This window comes from Rhinopithecus bieti, unplaced genomic scaffold, assembly GCF_001698545.2.
Source record: "Rhinopithecus bieti isolate Rb0 unplaced genomic scaffold, ASM169854v2 scaffold_788, whole genome shotgun sequence".
Lineage (NCBI taxonomy): Eukaryota > Metazoa > Chordata > Mammalia > Primates > Cercopithecidae > Rhinopithecus > Rhinopithecus bieti.
In genome coordinates this window covers 352601-364682 of record NW_016803416.1, presented here as the reverse complement: position 1 = coordinate 364682, position 12082 = coordinate 352601, and the positions used below count along the sequence as shown (strand labels likewise).

General features: G+C 37.2%; 1 protein-coding gene across 1 annotated transcript in view; it reads left to right on the top strand.

Annotated features, from left to right (window-relative positions):
- The window catches only part of EIF3H (eukaryotic translation initiation factor 3 subunit H), a 112563-nt gene that overhangs the window by 26703 nt on the left and 73778 nt on the right, over window positions 1-12082 (top strand). Inside the window, 1 exon segment of the mRNA XM_017882644.1 lies at window positions 7437-7593. Within this exon segment, the coding sequence (XP_017738133.1) occupies window positions 7437-7593 (157 nt within the window).

The following is a 12082-nucleotide window of genomic DNA, read 5'->3' as shown; positions in this document are numbered from 1 at the left end:
ATGTTTTAAGAGTTTTTTTTTTTTTTTTTTTTTTTTAATTTTAAAGGGCCTTGAAATAACATGAAATGTCTTTAGTCTTTGTTCTTGTTCCTGTCACACTGTTCCCCAAACCTTTAGGATTTCCTGAGTGATAGGACTGTCTTTTATTCATAATGCTTCCCCTTTGATCACACCTGAGTTAATGCTAATGAGGTGATTTGGGTTAGGCCCCTCAGGATGGAGCTAGTTACCCAAAAGAGCAAGTGATTAGAGGGTTGGAACCTTCAGCCCCACTGACCTGTGGGAAGGAGGGTAGCTGGGCTGGAGATTAAGCGCCATCCATTAAGCTCTGTAAAAACTCTTGTACAAGATTTGATGAGCTTTTGGGTTTCCAAACACTTGGAGGAGCTGGGAGGATGGAGGCCCAGAGAAGCTCTGCCCCCAACCTCCAATATTTTGTTCTGTGCATCTCTTCATCTGGCTTTTCATTTGTATCCTTTGTCATGTCCTTTATAATAAACTGATAAATGCAAGTAAAGTGTTTCTCTGAATTCTGTGAGTCATTCTAGTAAATTATTGAATCTGAGGAAGGCTTTGTGGGAACTCCCGATTTATTGCTGATTGGTGAGACGTACTGGAGGCCTGGATTTGGAATTGGCTTCTGAAGTGAGGGCAGTCTTGTAGGACTATGCCCTTAACTTTTGGAATCTGACACTAACTTCAGGAAGATAGTGTCAAAAATTGAATTAAATTGTAAGATACCCAGCTAGTGTTTGGCGAATTGAAGAATTACATGGTATGGAAAGAACCCACACATCTGGTGTCAGCAGTTGTGTGAGAGTAAAGAGAAACTGTGTGTTTGAGACTTGCTGTTCTAAAAATATGAGCCTCATGAAAGTAAAACCTATGTGTTTGATTTAGTTTCATATTTCCAGGGCCTGGCAGAGGTGACTGATCTGAAAAGTCACTCAGTAAATATCTAAGTGAATGAATGAATGAGTGAATGGATGAAGGAATGAAAGAAGTCAAAATAACAGAAGCCTAGTGATTCTGTGCAGAAAGATTTCAAATCTTTCTGTAGTTACTGGTCTATGCAGACATTATGTTTGATGGGAAATTATTCTAGTTCATCAAAAAACTGTAATATTTATTTTGGTCAAATTTGAACTGTTCCCTGCCATGGAACTGAGTCTTTGATATGATTTTGATAGGGAGGTCTTAGAGATTCTGTTAAATCTTTCCCTTTAGGAAGGATGGAAGATTTTACCTGCCATTCTTAATTCTTCTAAATTTTAGATTTATTGAATTAATAGTGTTATTTATTTGGCTATTTTAGATCGGTATTTATATTTTATCCTATAATACAGAGAATACTTGTCAGAGAAGTTAAATCCTTTCTTACTTTTAGATTTTCGGGCAAAATCTAAAATCTAATCTAATAGGTTTTTTAGATTTAGATTTTAGATTTAAAATCTAAAATCTAATAGGTTTTCATTTCTTTTTTTTTTAAAACCAGACACTTTAAAAAATAACTTTGTGTTCATTAGAGATTGCGTAATAGTCTGCTTTGCTTTTTCAAATAGTTTCACTGAATAATGAACAATAGTAGAAAACTGTTCCCTTCAGGGTAATTTCAGCAGACAGGACATCTGTTTACTCTCTTGCAGGTTGGGATTCCTTGAAGATCTGCCCAACTTAAGACTGTGTAAACTTCAGAAATCTGGGAAACGGTTTGAGAGGCAACTGACCTAATCAGAGAACAATACTTACTGTTTAGGGCACATAGAGTAAGTTAAGCATTTAGACCCAGAACGTGACAAAGTTTCAGAAGGTGTAGAAGAATTTGATGAGTTAGGTTTCTGCTGTCAAGTTTGCTTCTGTCCCTTGAGGCGTAATTCATAGTAGAATCCTCATTTACCCATTAATTTATAGGATAAACAACTCTAGTCAGCAACGGTTCATAACAGTCTTAGATACGGGGTCAGATCCTAAGGTGTCTTACTGTGCTGCAGAAAACATGAATATTTCAAGATGGGTTGCTGGTATTACCTTCCCTCTTGTTTATATGTTGTAGAGATTCTTCCAAGTAGGGCTTGAATTCCTCTTATTAGGGTGATATTTATGCTTATTTATAAACAACATGTTCACTTTTGGGTCTGTATTTCTCAGTGTCTTCACTTTTCAGCACCCCACGAAGTCTTAAAACAGAGGAAAGGAAATTGGGATTTGACCAGCAGTGTATTGTAGTCACCTGAGGAGTTACAACAAAACAAAACAAAAACAAAGGAAAGCTAGGCTGTACAACTTCATTAAAAGTTAGAATTAAATAGGATGTTAGAGTAAGTTGGAGAATCTAAAAACAGACACCGCCCACCAAACCCGGTATAGGAACCCAACCCATATCAGTTAGCTGAATTTCAGGAGTGTGCTCAGTCATTAGTATACTTTAAAGCTCCCCAGATGGCTCTAATGTGTATCCAGAATGAGGACCCCTCTTCATTTATCTAAAAAAAGCTCTTTAGGTGATTTTTCTTAGCTGAGAATGAGTAAATAGGGCTCCTGAGTGTATATGTCTCACAAATGCGGGGTCATTTGTGATACATATAAACCAAATATAACAGGAGAGTGTTTTTGTTTTGAAGAATGGTTAAGCTTTCCATGTGTCTTTTTCAGCCTTTGCTGTTATCACCATGTTTGGTGCGCTCAGCTTGGTGTCACTCATTTATTGTGAAGTAATTAGAAGTGCTTTGGACTCAGAAGTCAGATCTCACTTCCCTGGCTGGATTCCCTGTCAGCTTATCTCTGTTTCCTTATGTAAAATGGGAAAATAATATAACTGACTTCATAGGGTGGTTGTAAGGATTCAGTGAGTCATTGCATGTAAGACACTTAGTGGTCTTAGCTTGACATATCATAAGTGATTGATAAGTGTTTGCCATTCATTCCTTCAGCAAAATATGTTTTGCATATCTTTTATCTGCCCGTATCTGTGTTAGGTGTTGAAGATGTGGTGAGTAAATCATCCTTTCATTTTTATGGGAACCTTTACAAGGGGAAACAATGAGCACATTGATTCTGTCTCTTATTAAAGATACTTCAAATCTGTGAAATTTTGAAATACATGTACATGGGAAATTCTTGGTTATCTACATAGAGTAGCAGAAGTATGTATGTCATTTAGTTCTATTGAATCAGGAATTTCCTTTCCTTTTAACATCTAAATCAATGTCCACAACCTTTCTGGCACCAGGGACTAGTTGCGTGAAAGACGATTTTTCCATGCAGGGATAGTTGTGGGGAGATGAGAGGATGGTTTCTGGATGACACTGTTCCACCTCAGATCGTCAGTCATTAGATTCTCCAAAGGAGCATGCAACCTAGATCCCTTGCATGTGCAGTTCACAATAAAGGTTTGTGCTTCTGTGAGAATCAGTGCCACTGGTCACCTGACAGGAGACGAGCTTAGGCAGTTTACCTCCCGCTGTGCAGCCAGGTTGCTATCAGGACACGGAGCAGTACCAGAGCAGTACCCGTCTGTGGCCTGGGGGTTGGGAACCCCTGCTCCAAATGAATCCTACTCTAAGGCATCTCCACGACATTACTTCTTGAACTAAAGAATTGAGGTTTTAGTGTGTATGTAGGAAGTAGGACGATCATAAAATGTCACAATGAAGAATGAACTAGCTTAGTTTTGATAATGGTTTTTTTCCCTGAGTACTTTATCAGATTATATTAAAATGACAAGATCATAAATATTAAAGTTGGAAATTATTTTAGTGATCGAGTCTTTCCTGAATGCTTTCCTTTTTTGGACAGCCTTAGAGTTGAAATCTTCTTTCCAGAAACTATCACCTGTGGTCCTTAGGTTTTACCTTCAAAGTAAGACCAATCCTCAAGCAACCAAAGAGCTCTTCAGTGTTTGGAAAGTGCTTTTTTTGAGTGTCCCTTGCCTAGAGAGAGGTTTGCATTAATTTTACTGGTTCTCATAATAGGATTTTAAGCTTTCTCTGTTGTAATTACCCTTTTCTGTGGATTCTTACTTATACTGATTGTTTTTTGTGCTTTTCTCATTTCTTAGTTGGGTACTGTTACTGGTAAATTTTCTCTTGGGTCATTGTGAAGAACTGAGGATAACAGTTCAGTGATGTTGAAAGAGTGAGATAATTATTTCTTTTACTTGGAGCACTGTATTCTATTGATATTACATAAAATTGCATTGGCTGTTTGGCAAGCATATCAAGCCTGGTGTGCTGTTTGGTTACGTTATCCTTACTGATCCCTTTAGAATTCACTTTTGTTAGAGTTAAGACAGTTTCAATATAGTTTGAACTGTAATAACTTGTTTTAAAATAGTTTCTTCGTAACTGGAAATGAGGTTATTTTCACCTGGCTTCTTTATGAAACTGTGCTGGTACTAGTCACCAGTATTCTCTTTTGCATATGTAGGAATCAGCTGTTTAGGAATCACTTCTAGAATTTGTCTGAAGAACTCTGTTAAGCTCATATATCTCTTCTAGTATCTCTTGTTTACTTTGATTTCAGTAGTGGTTCAGCAATCTCATTAGTAGGGGTTAGTATAAAGGAATCTAGGTAACCTAGATGAATTGGTAGATGTGTTTGTAATAACTATCAGTTTAGTTTATCCCTTCTTAATCATCTGTGTTTGTTCTGTTTTTTAAGTGTAAAAATGATTTTTCTTGGCAGAGGTATGTTGAATAAGCATTAGTTATTGACAAAAATCAACAATATTGGTCATTTATTGAGCAGTTAGTATGTGGCAGACTCTGCAAAGAACTCTATACTGTGTCATTTTTAGTAGTGTCGGTAATGATATGAAATAGTGCTCTTTTGCAAATTAGAATCTAAGGCTTGAGAAGATTAAATAGCTTTCTCAAGGTCACAGCTAATAAATGCTGGAGCTGGAACTCATACCCATACTTGTATGACTCATCAAGTCCATTTTTGTGCCTTTCAGAAAGTGGAGAGGTCTTTCATACAGGAATGTGTAGGTTGTGTACTTCTTTCATTTCATAGTATTGAAGGTCTGCCAGTCTTATTAGTTGGTGTTAATCCATTTTGAGCTCTTTTCCCTGCTGACTGCTTGCTCTCCTTTGGAGTTATGTATCTTACTGGTGTAGTCTTTTTGGATCTATTCATAACACAGTTTTTACGGCATGTCTGTTGTCTATTACTAACCGGGTATTTTAATTATCAATTTAGTAATATGAAAATCATCTCCTTGTTATTAAAGTATACACACAAGCTTTGAACTTCAACTAGGTTTCAGTCTTGGTTCCACTACTTCCTAGATGTGTGACCGTTAGCCATTTACTTAATTTCTCTCTGCCTCAGTTTTCTTATCTATAAAATGAGTATAACTGTACCTTTCCCCTAAGGTTGTTGTGAAAATTACATGATAGGGTAATACATGCGAAATAATTAGATTATTGCCTGTCATATAATGTTTAGTAAATGTAATATGCTGTTATTAACTGGTCATTAATTAGTTTCTTTTTTTCTTTCATAATTGGTTTATTGGTTGTGTTGAGGATCAGTACACAGACATTTCAGTTTGTTCGCAATTCTTAACATATATACTGAAGATCTAAAAAGCCATGTGTTGTAATTTTCAAAGTTATTTCAGTGACTTTCCAGCTTAAAATTGGGAAGCAAACTTTCTGTAAGAGGCTATCAAGTGCCAGTATCTTCACATGTTAGTAAGCTGTTACATAGATCTCACCAATTCACAATATAATACCATATGGACTACATACTCAAATTTTCGATCTTCTATAGCACATTAACAAAGTTAATTAGAAAAGCAGGACTACCACTACCAAAGATGTTACAGTGCATGCAATTATGACAGGGAGAGTCATGATCAAAGAGTGTTTTTCTTTAGGAAATAGTTCTACTAAAAATAATGTGGGAGTGAAAGTAATTTAAAATGTTCAAGACATTAAATGCAGGACCGTAACTCCATATTGCCATTTAATATGCTTTGTATTACAGGATATAAAAACTAACCACCAACTATGAAATGTTAAGCTGACAAGACAGTCAAACCCTCCCAGTATCTCACACAAACTTGTGTTTACAAAATAGTTGATAACAGTATTCCTCTGGGTTGTACAAGAAGGGAAATAGGGACTACTGATAAAATGCAGTGTATTATGATATCAGTTAAACTTGGCTTCTTTATCTCTGGCGTCATCAGAGGCTGGACTTTTCTCAGTTTTAGTTTCTTCGTTTTGTGCAGGTAAATTTCTTTAGTTTCCTGGTTGGCCACTTTGGCCTGTTTTCCCTTTGCTCCCCTTTTCCCTTTGTTTGCACTTTTTGTCTGAAGATTTATCCTTTCCTGCTGCCTTTTTTTAGCTTTGTTTCCACTTTTGCGGGAGCAAGTTTAGCTGACAACCGCATTGATTCCCTCTTAGGCTGTTTCTTCACCACCCCTGTGGCTGAGCTGACCTGTGGACTCAGGCTGCGCACAGAAGTAGCTGCCCGCCCTGTGTGTGCCTGGCCCACCCATTACTTAATTTCTAACAGTAATACATTTGTTTTAATGGAGCACTAATGACGTACAAATAAATGGTCATTTTCTTGTTAGACTTCTTTTCCCTCTGAGAACTTTACATTACAATTTTGAATGTGTTGCCTTTTGGGTCTTCAGGCCATGGGCTTATATAAAGTATTAATGTTATTATTATTAATATGTGTCAGACACTATAAAAAGCACTTTACATATATTAACTCCATGTTGTAGGAATTATTAGTATTATTATTATTGCAGACTTTAATTGCTTGTCCACCTGTGCATGGTGTTACCTCTTTTATCTTTATGGGAATATTAAAGGAGAGAGTAGTATAAGATCTGGTTATTCCATGAGAGGTTGTTTAGTGAATCCTTCTGATTGAGGAAAACTAGATCATGCTGGGGACTGTACCAACCAGATTCTTGTTGTTGCATCCTCTGACTATGGAGATGATCTGTTGAGAAAAGCAAAATGAGAATTTATCAGAAGGCTCTGCTTTCAGGTGTCCCAATAATTGAGACCTTTATCTCTGTATCTTATTGATTTTTGTCATTTACTTGTCTATTAACATGATCACTTTCTCAATAATAGCCGCAGGTTGAGGGGGTATTGATTGTTTGATTTGGCTGAAGGAACTCCTAGATGCCAGACCATAGGGGAGCTTTGATTTAAGAGCATAAGTGCTGTACATGGACGTTTTTGACATGTAGTCCAACTCCTGGAGTTTCAGATCTACATTTAGATTATGTGAGCTTTATTATTTATGTAAGGGTAAAGGAAAGGATTTGTAAGGTATTTATTTATTCCTCTTATTTAATTTTGTGGTTTTGCAAACCTAGTGCAGTTTATTTTGTTTTTTCTTAGAAATAAAGGAAATAATAAACTAGGATGGTTGTTAAGCTCCTTTCTGTGTGTGTGTTTTAGGTGGTATTAAAGATAATCAAACATTATCAAGAAGAAGGACAAGGAACTGAAGTTGTTCAAGGAGTGCTTTTGGGCCTGGTTGTAGAAGATCGGCTTGAAATTACCAACTGCTTTCCTTTCCCTCAGCACACAGAGGATGATGCTGACTTTGATGAAGGTAAGGGTGTTCATCACAAGTGTGTCTTTGCAGTGCATACAAATGGATATTAACACGGGGTCTCACCATAACTTTTGATAATGTGTGACCTGGGAGTCTGTCAGGCTAGCCTACTTCCCTTGATATTGGATACTTTGGGAAAATTATATAAATTCTGGGAAATGAGGGTTTATACCATAGACATCATTAGTTTGGCCTTTACTTATTTGGAATTTGTGATTCCGATTTGTAATAGATTGGATAGGAACTCTGCTGTTGACTTTGTCAACCTGAAATCAGCTTGCTAAATAAAGTTTTGAGGGACAAAGATCATCCTTATGTGTCTGGTATCCATTCCCTTCTATCCTCTTTTGGTTAAGTCGGTGTTTAGAAAGAGATGGAGTTATTTTCTGCTTCAGAAAGAATGTACTCCTCAAGCATTTCAGAAATATTTTGTTTTTGTACTATGGGTGTAATTGTTTTGTTAGCAAAGGCTGAGAGTAGTTAAAAGCTCACATCAAAGGCTAAAGTCAGCATCTAAAAGATTTTTTAAAAAATCAGGTTGAAAATAACTTCTCACTTATTTGAACTCTCAGGTTTCATTTTCTGTGTAACTTTTATTGTGGTAAAAGCACATAGAAATTTTAAGTATACATTACAGTAGTGTTAAGTATATGCATATTGTGCAGTAGGTTTCTAGAACTATTTCATCTTGCAAAACTCAAACTGTGTATCCATTGAACAATCCTTTTTCCACCTCTTTCATCCCTTCATCCCCCATTCTACTTTGTGTTTCCAAGAGTCTGACTATAGATACTTCATGTTAGTGGAATCATGTGGCATTTATTGTTTTGTGAGTGGCTTATTTAGCATAACGTCCTAAAAGTTCATCCATGTTGTAGCAGTGACACGATTTTCTTCTTTTTTCTCAATGCTGAATAATAATTCATCATCTGTATATACCACTTTTCCTTATCCAGCCATCTGTCGATGGAAGTTTAGGTTACTCCCACCTATTGGCTATTGTGAATAATGCTGCAGTGAACATGGGTGTGCAAATATCTCTTTAAGATCCTGTTCCCGGCTGGGCGCGGTGACTCAAGCCTGTAATCCCAGCACTTTGGGAGGCCGAGACGGGCGGATCACGAGGTCAGGAGATCGAGACCATCCTGGCTAACACGGTGAAACCCCGTCTCCACTAAAAAATACAAAAAACTAGCCGAGCGAGGTGGTGGGCACCTGTAGTCCCAGCTACTCAGGAGGCTGAGGCAGGAGAATAGCGTAAACCCGGGAGGCGGAGCTTGCAGTGACCTGAGATCCGGTCACTGCACTCCAGCCCGGGCGACAGAGCGAGACTCCGTCTCAAAAAAAAAGAAAAGAAAAGAAAAGAAAAGGAGATGGAGACTATCCTGGCTAACGCGGTGAAACCCCGTCTCTACTAAAAATACAAAAATTAGCTGGGCGTGGTGGCGGGCGCCTNAAAAAAAAAAAAAAAAAAAAAAAAAAAAGAAGAAAAGAAAAAAGATCCTGTTCCCATTTTCTTTTGGACATGTACCTAGAAGTGGTGTTACATAGTAATTCTATTTTTAATTTTTTGAGGAACTTCTGTATGTTTTTTAGTAGCAGCTGCACCATTTTACATTTCCAACCTTGCACAAGGGTTCCAATTTCTTAATATCCTTGTCAACACTTGTTGTTTTCTGTGTGTTTGATAATGGCCATTTTAACAGATGTGAGGTGATCATCTCATTGTGGTTTTGATTTGCATTTCTGATGATTACTGATGTTGAGGATCTTTTCATATGCTTGTTGGTGATTTGTATATCTTTGAAAAAATGTCTATTCAAGTCCTTTGCTTATTTTAAAATTGGAGGCTTTTTTTTTTTTTCCTGTTGAGTTGAAGGAGTTCTTTATATTCTGGATATTAACCTCTTATCAGATATGTGGTTTGCAATACGTATTTTCTCCCGTTTTGTAGGTTGCCTTTTTACTATATTGATTGTTTGCTGGGCAGGAGTTTTTACATTTGATGTACTCAATTTATTTGCATAATCTTTTAGCAGCATTTTGTAGTTAACCAAAGTGTTTTACCTCTTTGGTTAAGTTTATTCCTAAGTATTTTATTCTTCATGATGCATTGTAAATTGGATTTTCTTAATTTCCTTTTGTCATTTTTGATATGACTTTTAACTGATCATTTTAACTTTGATAGAATGTTACTTACTTCATTTGACTTCATACCTTCATAATACCTTGAGCATATGATAGACACAAAGTATATGCTTGCTAAAGTGAAATACCTTGCAATTTGTCTGCAAAACAGTTTTTCATTAAAGTAATTCTTCTGGAAACTAACCAGGGCTACTTTTGTTCTAGGCACCTGAATACTAGCATACTTGGATTTTTTAAACCTTTATGCAGTGTGCGTCCTTTTTTTTTTTTTTTCTTTTAAAAAAACTGGCTATGCTCTTATTTCATCTGAATTACCTCCCACAGAATTAAGGTTGAGATTTCTCTGCAGTTCATTCTGGCAGTATTAGAATATCTCTTTCTCTATACATGTACATATCTGGGTGTACTTAATTATATTTAAATAATCACTAGGGCTGGAAAAGAAGAGATTGTTAATGCAGTTTCTTTGGTTTACAAGTGAGGAGTTTGAGAGGTTTACTTTAAGTTTTTTGGTTATTGGGTTGGTGGCACAGTTGAGAGTAGAATGTATTCCAGAACAGTTAACACTGTCACACAGTTTTCTCAGGTAATTAATTTTTAAAATAATATTCTTGGTTTAGAATATGAAGAAATAATACTCATTGCAATTATGGTAGGTGAATGAAACAAAATATATTAATAATTCTAGATCATTGCAAACCAACTTCTTTTATGAGCCTGAAATACTTGAATTGACCAATATGTTATTTCACGAACATGCACTTGATTTTTAAAATTTCTATAAGCTCTTTATTTTCAAAGTCTTAAAAGAATGTTTATTTCAAAAGTTTCACATGGAGTAAGAAGCACAGATTATTATCCTAATTTTACAAATTGGAAAACAAGAACAGAAGAATAACTGTGCGGATTTACGTAGGTAGACTTTGCGAGAATAGATTTTTTTAAAAAAATGATCATTTAGGGCCTTTTAACTGATAAGAAAAACAAAATCTCAATTCTTTAGTTTTCCTGCCAGTTTTCTCTGCTTCTTCACTTGGGTTAGAGAAAAAGCAAGTTCCAGAATATGTACTCCATGCTGCTCTTTGTGTGAAATTTAAAAAAATATAATACTACATACTGATAAAAGATACACATGTAGTAAGAGTATAAACATGCATGAGAATAATAAACACCAAATTCAGGATAATAGTTACCTCTGGAAGGCGAGGTATAGAGGGGACACAGAGGACTTCAGCTTTATTGGTAAAATTACTTAAGTTGGTTAGCAAGGACACAAGTGTATGTTATTTGTGTTAGTCCATTTTCATGCTGCTGATAAAGACATACCCCACACTGGGTAACTTACAAAGAAAAAGAGGTTTAATGGACTCACAGTTCCACATGGCTCGGAGGGCCTCACAATCGCGATGGAACATGAAAGGCACGTTTTACATGGCAGCAGGCAAGAAATAAAATGAGAACCAAGCGAAGAGGGTTTCCCCTTATAAAATCATCAGATTTTGCAAGACTTACTCATTACCGTGGGAACAGTATGGGGCAACCGCCCCATGATTCAGTTATCTCCCACTGCGCCCCCTCCCACAACATGTGGGAATTACGGGAGCCACAATTCAAGATGAGATTTGGGTGGTGACACAGCCAAACTGTATCATGCCACCCCTGCTCTTCCCAAATCTCATGTCCCCACGTTTCAAAACCAATCATGCCTTCCCAACTGTTCCCCAGAGTCTTAACTCAGTTCAGCATTAACTCAAAAGTCTGCAGTCCAAAGTCTCATCTGAAACAAGACAAGTTCCTTCTACCCATGATCCTGTAAAATCAAAAGCAAGTTAGTTCTTCCTAGATATGAAGGGGGTACAGGCATTGGATAAATACACCCATTTCAAATGGGAGAAATGAGCCAAAATGAAAGGGCAGAAGGCCCCAGGCAAGTCTTGAAATCCAGTGGGGCAGTCAAATCTTAAAGCTCCAGAAGTGATCTCCTTTGACTCCATGTCTCACATTCAGGTCAAGCTAATGCGAGAAGTGGGTAGCTCTGCCCCTGTGTCTTTACAGGGTACAGCCTTCCTCCCGGCTGCTTTCATGGGCTGGTGTTGAGTGTCTGCGGCTTTTCCAGGTGCATGGTACAGGCTGTTGGTGGATCTACCATTCTGGGGTGTGGAGGACAGTGGCCTTCTTCTCACAGCTCCACTAGGCAGTACCCCAGTGGGGACTCTGTGTGGGGGCTTCAACCCCACATTTCCCTTTTGCACTGCCCTAGCAGAGGTTCTACATGAGAGCCCTGCGTGTGCAGCAAACTTCTGCCTGGACATCCAGGCGTTTCCATACATCCTTTGAA